Here is a 10,666-nt window from a genome sequence, read left to right as displayed (position 1 = left end):
CCCAGTGCTGGGCAACCATGGAAACACCGAGCTGGATCTCTCCTGGGCTTTTTCTTCTGCGAGCTCAAGCCAGCTGGGGAGTGATGTCAGAGGCATTAAATTTTAGGACTTACAAGATCCATGGGAGGGAATAAATAATAAACATTTGTGAAGCATCTTCCGTGTGCCTGAAAACTTTATAAGAATGATCTTAATTTCATTAAGTTGAGTAAGGGGAGAGCATCCCAGACAAGAGGAAATAAGGAGGCGAGGAGAAGGCTGGAGCCTGGCTTGGAGTCCACTTGTTTATAAGGAGAGTTAACAAAAACCATGGTTGGAAAAGTAGCCAAGGGGCAAGATGCAGTAGTCCCCAAAATGCCAGCTAGGGAGTTGAGGTCTTACTCATCTTTCAGGATGGATTAAAAGGGGCAGAGCAGGTCGAGAGAGAGAACCATTTCGGCCAGGGCAGGCTAGGGTTGCAGAGTGAAGCCCAGTTTGGGACTTTTTGCCCCTCCTGGATCTGTGGCTCTAAGGCTGGCTGCAAACAGGAGTCCTTGCAAGTGACTCAGCTGGGCTCCCTGCCCTCTCTGAACAGAAGGCTCAAGGCCAGAGTGTAAGCAGTTCTTTATGCAGAGCGCTGCTGCCCCGCCCCCGCCAGCTGGCATCACCAGGCATTCGTTCATTCGGCACTTACCAACACCTACAATGGCACCCAAGCTCTTGGCTTTATTGAGTCCTCAAGGCTGCATGTACTTTCCATGCCTTTCGAAAGCGCTTGTCCTCACCCCCTTCTCCTTCAGCGGCAAGATAAAGTATCTACTTCATCACCGCCCTCATTCAAGCCTCCCGGCTACCAAGGCTGAGGTTTGAGCGACAGAGACAGTGTAGAACACCAGCTGGCAGGCTGGGCACTAAGCACCGGCAACACACAGGGTGAAGAACATGTCTTCTTTGTCAGGCACAAGTACTCGAGCTGTGCCCTGGCTGTGTCCCTGGCGGGGAGGAGAGGGAGGCCATGTCCTCGGGGGTGTACAGTGTGCCTTTCCCTGCTATACCGGGCGGGCCTGAGTGGAAAGCACTTTGTCCTGGTGTGACAGTCTGTGAGCAGCCTTAACCAGCAGGCAGGTGTGTGTGCGTACGCGTGTGTGCAGGCATGTGCGTGGTGGGGCAGAGTCGCTCAGGAGGAGGAAGGGTCTCTGGGAAGGCGGCTGAGGGCTCTAGCTGGAGCTCTCCAACGTCTCCCAGACACAGTGAAATGAACGCTTGTCAAGGTGAAAGCTCCCTTGGGCAGGGAGCAAGTACAGAGAAACAGCTGTTAATGGGAACCATTTTGTACATGAAAGAGTATTTATTGAAAACATGGTTACTGACAGGAAGCTCCTGGCCACTCTCAGGTTACAATCTTGGCTCACAACTGGAAGTGTTACCTTTTTCTTCTTTTTTTTGGCCTCCCATTTTATTTTCCCTCAAACATTCCATCCTAGGATAGGTAGATCTTATATAAATATATATACATGTCTGTATAAGTATGGCCTATAGTAAAGAAAATATATAGTACACTCTTCATTGGGCAGTACCCACCATGCTAGGCTACCAATACTGAATGCCACTGTGTCCACGCGTGTCCAAGGAGACGGGCTGTGCGTGTGGTTTACAAGTGCTACAGCACCAGGGAAGCCACACTGGCACAGCTGTGGCCTCCGCTGGCCCCAGCCGGCTCCCTGAAATCATGGCCAATGGCAGAAACCACAGCACTGGGGGAGGGAGCAAGGGAGGCTAACCTCCCGACGTCTGGAAGGCCAAAGGAAAGCAAACCGGAGGGGCCGCAATTCAGGTGAGGTGGGAGGTTTCTCCCTGCGGAAGGAAAAGATATAAATGGGGCGGGAGGGGAGTGGAATCTAGTGACCTCACCACAGTCTAGACCCAGGCTTCATCTGGGCTCTTCCTTGAGACTAAGAGGGTGGGACTTGGCCTGCATGTCTCTGACTTGCCAGGATGAGAGACAGAGCTTGTAGGGAGACACGTCCATCTGCCCAGACAACTGCGTGGGCAAGAGGATCCGGTGGCATCCGGAGACCAGAGATGGCAGAGATGAACCTCAGCAGCACGTTGGCCCTGGACGAGGCCAGGTGAGCCCTCACGAAGACGGCAAAAGCAAGGGCAAGGCATCTACTGAGCAAAAGCCAAGGCTTCCACTTAGATCTGAGACACAGGCCCGGGTCACCCGAAGGCACCCTCTCTAAGGCTCTCAACATGCCCAGCACGTCTGTCCTCTGGGGCAGCCTTTCCTGGGCCAGCTCTCGCCCGCTTGGGGATCCAGGCAACTGGCGAGCAGGCTCAGGAAGAAAAGGTGAGTGGCCGTTGTTAACTCCGGTTCAAGAAGCAGTTTCTTGGCCTGGAAGGCAAGGGCGTCTGCTGTTTATTCCTCACGGCCCGACCCCAGGCTCCCCGGTGATGGGGAGGGCAGAGCACCCTGCCTTCAAGACTCAGAGTGGGCAGGGACCAAGAGGAAGCTCCGGGTGGCCCGAGGTGGGTCTGAGGAGTGACTGGCATTGACTGGCCACCACGGTCACTATAGATTCTGTACAAGCGAAAGACAAGGCACCAGACTGTGAGTGTTCCTCCTGGGCCGCAAGTCCCTTGCTGGGTACCGTCAGCTCCGGCTCTGGGCTCAGCCGTAGTGATAGACAAAGTCGTAGCTGCTGGGCTCCTTGGGCACTGGCGGCGGGGCCTCGGGGATCTGGATGTTCTCCAGGTCCAGCAGCCGCAGCTTCATCTCCATGCTCAAGAGGGTGTCCAGGTCACTCTTGGTCAGCTCGCTGGACATGTCCTTCCCCAGAAGGGCACTGAGGCCGTCGATCCAGATGCAGTACTGTGGGTAGCAAGTTGCAAAATGTCACTGGTGGCCCCTGGTCAGCGGGAGGTCCTGCCAAAGTCGCTTTGCTGACAGGGCTCACACAGCCTCTTTGGGCCCTATTCAGTACAGGCAGGACTTATCTGGGATAAGAGCAAAGGTAAACTTGGAGGTGATCGTTCACTTTCTCAAAAGACCTTTGGATTTTTGTAAGGGATTTACATTTAAACTCCCTAAGATAATATGAAGTGTGATTTTTAAAAATGCCATTAATAAATACAGCAAAACAAGAACTAAGAACAGGGACATCAACTAGTTTCTCTTTAGAGAAACCTGAAATTGCCCCCGAAATTTGTAATGGTCAGGGGGAACACATATTAGGTAAAAAGGCAGGAAACAAAAGGAATCTCTGTAGAATCTCAATTTTGTTTCAAAAAAAGTTAAAAAAAAAAAAAAAACCATGTCAATAAATGTTAAAAATAAGTACTAGAAAAACTGAACTTGAGGGTCTCATGAAAAGAGGGAATAACAGAGAATTCTCAACCCATCCCTCCCTAACTCCTCCTGTTCCATCTTTTTCCTGCCTTTGCTCACCTGTCTCCCACCTGCTAGTTCTTCATTTCTTCCCAATCAAACTCCACTGGCAGCTCAGGCCCTGCCTAAGGGTCTCCTCTTCCAGAAGCCCCACCTCCAGTTCCCTCCACTGGCTCTCAGAGCTCACCAGACATGTATGCTCTCAACCACAGCTGCTTTTCAATATCTAGCATCTTCTAGTGCTACAGCTGAAACTGTAGCCCCCGTGTAAAGAGGACCAGATCCACCTGGCTTCAAAGCCCAGGTCAGATCCACTACAACATGTGCCCCAGAGCCCTGGAGAGGGAGGATCTGTTAGGCTCACTTGGGTGGGTGGCCATGCAGAAACTGAAAAGAGGAGCATTTTCCTAGTTCCAGGCAAATAAGTTATCCCCAGTTGATCCTGTCTTTCTAACGACAACCTACCACTGCTGCTAAGAGTGACCTGGAGAGCCCAGCTCAGGGGGAAGGACCCCCGGCATGGCAGATCCTTGGTGTCAGCAGCCTTCGTCACCCTCTGGGGCCCCTGCCTTTAGGGGGATGTTTCTGTTCTGCCCACTCCTCCCCTCCAGCTGCAGGCACAGAGAAGGCTTGGCTGTCCAAGGCAGCGTCACGCTGCTCACCTCATACTTATTAGGTGCAATGAAGTTTAAGGTTTCGTCGGGGTCATACAGGATGGAGAAAGCCAATTCCAGCACCTCCTAAAGGAGAAAGGGTTTCAGTTATTTGGAGCAAGGGAATGGCCTGAGCCCTACATACCAAGAGCTTGGTCAAAGTCCTAGTGACTTGGAACCATCGCCAAATATGCTGATTCAGATGTGATGTCATCAAGGTCCCAGGGCTCATGCACAAATGTGGCTGGAGATGAGGTCACCGGTAATCAACCCTCACTCACCCACCTAAGTCATGCCTAGGATGTGGTGATACTTTTTAAGGTTGGAGAAAAATCATTTCTCAACACTCGGAACCTTTGAATGTCAGAGTCCACGACTGTATATTACCTTATATATATATCTGGGTAATTAAGCTGAAAGTCTTAACAGTTTAAAAAACCACCAAAACAAAAACAAATTGTGGCCAAAAATGGCACGACTTGAGCATCAACAACATAACTGTAACGACTGAAACAAATATAATAGGCTTAAATCCATGAGTTCACAATACCACTAAAAAACAAAGCAAGACACATGCACAAAATAGGTCACTGTTGGATGATACCAGGGAACTAAGTCCTTGTTTTAAAAGTAGGTACATAAAAGAAAAGAATCAAGCGTTTATCCTCCCTTCTTATAAACTGTACCACTGGGAAACCACTGTAGATGATGGCAAGTTTCTCTTTAGAGAAGTAGTTCGACTAATAAAAGGGATGAGAGCCCTAGAATATCACTAGTTTGCAAACGTTAATTTACTAATGAAACGAGGCACTGAGCCTCCAGAGTCTGCTAACATCACAAAAAAGACAGACAACCAGACATTATGTGCCTCTTGATAGAACAGAATACCATCTAGGAGGGAGTCTGACCAAAATAAAAAGGTCAAGCCTGAACTGGATCCAGCCTCTAGATCTCTCTACCAATTTACAGATCTGGGACAGAGGAATGGGCTCAACTACACCACAGGGAGACCATCAGCAGATTTCAGACTCTGGGAAACTACCAAACAAGCAACCTGGTTTCTTCAACTAATAAACTGCAAAGAGAGGGGGAAGAAAAAGAGCTGCAAAAGATGGAGGGGGAACTTATGAATTAAGAAACTTAAAAGACTAATCACACTGCAGAGACCCTATTTGGATTCTGATTTAGCAAACAAAGTGGGTATGAGTGTGTGCATGTGTGTACGTGTGCATGTGAATACACATAAACACATACATTTTTATATAGAGAAACGATGACATTTTTAAGACAATTAGTAGAAAATCAAACATCAATGGAATACTTGATACTAAATAACAACTTTTTATTTCCTTTTAGGTGTGCAAATAGTACTGCGATTATGTTAAGAGAGTCCTTATAATTTAGAGATTCATTCTAAATACTTACAGAAGAAATGATGTAATACTTGAGATTTTCTTCAAAGTAATAAGGGAAGAGGGACAAGTGGATGGGTAGACTTTGCCCTGGTTGATGAAGCTGGGTGAGGCGTCTATGGGGGTTCTATCTACCTTGGTGTCTGTTCAAATCGTTCTTAACAAAACATTCAGGATGAACTTAAAGTGAGACAGCATGGGGGCGAGAGGTCACGCACCTAGAAAGCAACCACCACCGACTACGCTCCACGTATTGTCGTGACAGCACCTCAGGCTCGGGGCTGCCTCTCCACTCACCTTGTTCTGCTTCAGAGCACTTTTCTCCTTCATGTGGGGACAATCCTTCCCAGTGACAATGGCCTTGATGTCTGCAACAGGAACTGATAAATGAGGGGAATTAGTTTCTGGAAGCTTTATGCTGCAAGTTGGTCCTTGCATCAGTGCTGGAAGGGACGGCCCAGCCCCCAGACCCACAGGGCTGGATGAGCTCAGGGAGGGTTCCCTGCTCCGTGGTCGCTCTGCCTGGACTCTGGCCTGCTGCGCTGTGTCCAGTCTAACTGGGGGCGGGTGCAGGGCTTTTGCACCGTCTGCCTACGGAAGGGGGCCTCAGACACTCACCTCGCTTCCACTTCGTGGCGATAAAGATGACCACGGCCACCAGAGCAAAGGCAGCTAATAATTACTCTTACCCCCTGCCAGCCACTGTTCTAAGTGCTTTACATATAGGACTCATTCAATCCTCTGATGAGGGAAATGTGGCTATTATTCCCATTTTACAGAAGAATCCAAGGCAGAGGGGAGAATTAACTTGTAATTCATTAGAATTAACAGCAAAGCCAGGATGTGAATCCAGGCAGTCAGGCTTCAGAGGTTCTGCTCTTAACCACCGCCTTTCAATTTAGTCTTGTATCACCCTTTACAATCTGCAAAACCCATATCTGTGATCTCACTGAATTCTCCAAACAGCCCCTTGAGGTAGGCCAGGTGGAGATGACCTCTGACCAATGGGGAAATGGGTTCAGAGAAATAACTGGCCCAAGGCCAGATTACCAGTTTGAAGCAGCCAGGACCAGAAGTCAGGTCTCCTGACAGCAAGTCCAGCTACCATGACACCCCAACAGAGAAATGAACTTACTTTTCTCCTGCAGGGATTCGAATGTCACCTCCCCTTGAGGGTTGTCGTCCAAGTCACCGTAGTGCAGGACCTTGTGATTCAGGGCCAAGCGGCAGTACCAGAAACGCTCTGGAACACAAGGGAAGCCAGGCAGGTGAGCAAGGACACTTCCGGGAGAGGCCTGGGCACACGAGGGGCAAAAAGACGACTCGTTCCCTGCCTGCTCCCTGCAGGGACTGTCCGGGCAGGTGCCCCCCGCCCAGTACGGCGGCTCCGGGCAGTAGGGACAGACGGCCCCAGCGCGCAGGCCCTCAACTCACCTTGCCTCCGGCGATTCCCAATCTTTCGGAAGCTGCTCCCCTCACAGAGGCGGTTCAGGCGTTGCTGCTTGATCAGCTCAAGGATCTCGGGCTGGATCTTCTCCCTCAGCTCCCTGCAGTGGACGTGCACCGGAGTAAGGAGAAGGTCACGGGGACAGCAGGCCTCCTGAAGGGAGGCAGAGCTGGCACTCCCCACCCTCCGCCCTCCCCCATCACGGCACTTACACAATCGGCGGGGACTGGAAGTCATCCTGACTCATCCTCTCGGACTGGCGCAGTCGCAGAATCTCCGAGTAGCTCAGGCTCCGCAGTTTGCTCTTGAACTGATCCAAAGAGTTGGGTTTGGAGGGCAAAGCCCGAGTGATCTGCTCCCGGACTACCTGCATAACCTGAGAGAGAAGAAGGCAGCCGCTTCAGCCCTGGTCTGATAAACGGATGCCAGGCTCTGCCCTCCACGGTCCTGAGCACGGTGGGTACCACAGGCATCCGCTGGGCGAGTAAGAACACTGATTCTCTACTACTATCTCTTCTCAGTTACGTAGGACAAATGATGGATGGTGACAAATGGATTTTTTTTTTTTTGGCTGCACCATGGGGCATACAGGATCTTAGTTCCCTGACCAGGGATCGAACCCATGTCCCCTACAGTGGAAGTGTAGAGTCTTAACCACTGGACTGCCAGGGACGTCCAGACAAGTGCTTTATTTCTCATACATTCTGGAGTCAGAGAGAAGCAGGTTCAGATCTCAACTCTGTGCCTTAATCTTTTCCTTGAGCAAGTCACTCAACATGCTCAGGGCCCCACCTACTCATCCTTAAAGCTAGAGAAAGGAAGACACATCTTCGATAGAGGTTGCCACAAGCATATGAGACGCTATCTGGATGCACAGTGCCTGGCACACTGTAGTGTGTTCAAAACCTGTGTTAGTTCCCTTAAAACAACAGCTAAGTAAAAAGCAGGACACCATCTGCACCTCCAGTCAGCTCCCCACCAATGAAGGAAAAATCTATAGCAAAAAAAAAGACCAGAGGGGCTTCTCTGGTGGCGCAGTGGATAAGACTCCGTGCTCCCAGTGCAGGGGGCCCAGGTTCGATCCCTGGTCAGGGAGCTAGATCCCACATGCATGCTGCAACCAAGAGTTCGCATGTCACAACTAAGGAGCCTGCCTGCCGCAACTAAGGAGCCCTCCTGCTGCAACTAAGACCCGGCACAACCAAATAGAAAAAAAAAAGAAGACTAGAGGGAAAGATAAAAATGGTCATTGTCGCTGGATAGGGGAATTATAGATAACTTTTTCTTCTTTATATTTCACAAATTTTTTACAATGAGATGAGCAGCGTCAAAAGAGCCAACTCCTAGATCATCAGCTTTTGAGGGCCTAGCAGTGCTGTCAGAGAGTGCACTCAGAAAGCATCCAGAAATGGCTACTGGTAAGTACCCCTGGCACGCACTTCACTGCGGATCCACCCCGATGTCTCCACAACATCTGCGGTTCACGAAATTGCCACAGTGCCTCACAGGTAAGTGCTCAGTAACCCACAGCTATCACTGTTATGTTTATCCTCCTGCCCCCGAAGGAAGGCGGGAGGGGCTGGTACTGGTCCACTGGGCAAATGAGGGGCCCAGCAGGGAGACACCTGCTCAGGGTTACAGAGGGGACTGATGCTCTCAATGCCTCCGTCTTATGACTCAGCGCTGCAGACCACACTGTCCTCCAGCTCAGGTATTCCCCAGGCTCTGGCCAGCTGTCACAGACTGTCCTGGGATGGTCTCAGCCCACAGGCCTCAGAGCTCTGTGACACCGACCTTGTTGAAGTCCTCGGCTGTTGCCCTCATCTCCTTCCAGGTCTTGTTCAACAGCTGGATGCAGATTCCAAAGAGCTCTTCAAACGCTCGGTCATGGGTGAAGAACATCGGGTGGTAGTCGTTGCGCCCTTCATTTGCTGTGGAAGGAGAGAAACAGGGAAAGGATGAAGTTGGGAGCCCATGTCCATAAACCTGGGATCCTCCACACCAAAGTCCGGAGGAACAAAACCAGAGTGACGACCAAGAGGGGTGGTGGATGGGGGCGTAGCTACTGAACATGCTAAATCACCAGCTCAAACAAGCCACAGCCACGACTCCCATAAACAACTGGAGACGGATTACAGCTCTCTTGGTAATATTTTAAAAAGTACAATAAGGCTGTCCAGTCCCATGGACACCTAACTCTATACCCTCGAGTCTCACCAGGCTCCTGAGTACAAGGAATGGCTGAAGGAAGGGGGGAGCCACACAGACTTACGCAGTTCCCCAACCTGTAGGATCTCACAGAGCATTTTGGTGAGCTCAATGGCACTGCGGCCAAAGGGGCACTCATGTTTGTCTTCTCGGCTGCTGTTCTCCAAGACGATCTGTGGGGGGAAGAGGAAAGGGAGGGTGAGGGAGGGAGGGAGGGAGGCAAGTGATGTGGCATCAACACAGAGAAAGCTGGTCCCCAGCCTTTACCCGGATGTAGGTGTCCTGATGTACTTTCGCCAAGTACAGCATGTTGTCCAAGGCCAGCATTCCAGGAGGAGTCTGGGTAAAGTCCATTGCTGGGTTGATATGGTTCTGTAGAAATAAACACAGCTGATTTGAGACTCGGTAGACCCTGCGTGCGAGCTCACCTGAGGGGGACCCCAATCACCCCTCCACCGTATGCCTCCCACACGTCACACCTGCCTCTGTTGTGGCTCTTGTCACGTGCCCATCTCTACTACGAGGCTGTGAGCTCACGGCCACTGGACTGTGGCTGACTCATCTTACATCTCCCGTGCCTAAATACTGCTGGGTGCTGAGTAGATGCCCAATAAGTATTTAACTGAATTAGCTCCATTCTCAAGCTGTAGCTTATCACAAAATATCCACTCCAGATTTTCAGAGAATCTAGCTGCTTTCATGAGAGATCCCCTCTCCACTCATTTGGCCGACCTCCTGGGCCCTCCTACAGATGGGTTTGTTTCAAGGGGCCAAATGTTGCCATAAACTTGTGAACCTGCCACGGCCAAAGCAAACCAAGTGTCAAGGCCCCTCCAGCTTCTTAGTGTCTTCTGTTCCAGGGCCACCATCATGTTATGAGAGAGGGTTGTCAGGGTTCTGTCTGGGTGGCCCTCTGACTCCCTGTCAGGGGAGAAGGTCTACCAGTGTCCATGCTCTGGGAAACTCACAGTAAATCCCAGCATCTTGTAGTCCTTGGTATACATGGCTTTGCGTTTTTCAGTCCCACTCCCGGGGACGTTGCTAGGGTCAGACTCTGCATCAAATGCAATCCTCCTCAGTTCAAATATAATGTCTCTTTGAGCCTGGGAGGTGAAATAGACAGTCAGCAGGTGAATCAGCTAACCAAGGGAAACAAGGAAAAGAAAGAGTGGGTAGAGCTTTTCCGGGCAGAACTCTGGCCCCGATCGATCTTTTGAGGAGGCACCACCTCTAGCATCGCAGGACAGAGATGGGCTTGGCCCAGTCACCCAGCAGAAAGGGATCATGGTGAGGCCCAAAGCTGACACAACTAAGCACAATTCCTGGCACACAGCAGGTGCTCAATACACAGGGTGGAATGCACCACATCAAACAGCACACGATGCCAGCCAGGAAAGCTCCGTCCCACTTAGAACCTACCTGGTCATTGGGGTCCATCTTGGTCATCATCCTTTCTTCCAGAAGGTTAAAGGTCAGGACTTGAAGGACATACAGCTGATGGGCCATCTCGGTTTTGATTGGGCGGTTCCCTCGGATCACATGCTGGAAAGAGCAAAGGCAGGGAGCAGAGGGGTGAACT

The 10,666-nt window shown here is 50.7% G+C and overlaps 1 protein-coding gene and 1 long non-coding RNA gene across 7 annotated transcripts in view; one reads left to right on the top strand and one right to left on the bottom strand.

The window, feature by feature from the left end:
• Window positions 1-10,666, top strand: part of LOC309645800 — a 141,586-nt gene that overhangs the window by 48,354 nt on the left and 82,566 nt on the right. The gene's annotated exons all lie outside the window — the stretch shown is intronic.
• The window catches only part of ELMO2 (engulfment and cell motility 2), a 38,360-nt gene continuing 29,001 nt past the window's right edge, over window positions 1,308-10,666 (bottom strand). For all 6 annotated transcript variants that reach the window (XM_082430834.1, XM_082430833.1, XM_082430831.1 and 3 more), the window contains 11 exons: window positions 10,507-10,629; window positions 10,056-10,190; window positions 9,355-9,459; window positions 9,152-9,260; window positions 8,674-8,810; window positions 7,092-7,255; window positions 6,867-6,979; window positions 6,568-6,675; window positions 5,730-5,812; window positions 4,030-4,107; window positions 1,308-2,851 (listed from right to left, as the gene is read on the bottom strand). In XM_082430834.1, the coding sequence (XP_082286960.1) occupies window positions 2,651-2,851; window positions 4,030-4,107; window positions 5,730-5,812; window positions 6,568-6,675; window positions 6,867-6,979; window positions 7,092-7,255; window positions 8,674-8,810; window positions 9,152-9,260; window positions 9,355-9,459; window positions 10,056-10,190; window positions 10,507-10,629 (1,356 nt within the window). In that variant the 3' untranslated portion in view covers window positions 1,308-2,650. The remainder of the gene's footprint in view (window positions 2,852-4,029; window positions 4,108-5,729; window positions 5,813-6,567; window positions 6,676-6,866; window positions 6,980-7,091; window positions 7,256-8,673; window positions 8,811-9,151; window positions 9,261-9,354; window positions 9,460-10,055; window positions 10,191-10,506; window positions 10,630-10,666) is intronic.

This window comes from Balaenoptera physalus (genome assembly GCF_965194825.1).
Source record: "Balaenoptera physalus genome assembly, chromosome: 16".
In the NCBI taxonomy this organism is placed as follows: Eukaryota; Metazoa; Chordata; class Mammalia; order Artiodactyla; family Balaenopteridae; genus Balaenoptera; species Balaenoptera physalus.
Note: the sequence above shows the minus strand (reverse complement) of the source record. Positions and strands in the feature narration are given on the sequence as shown.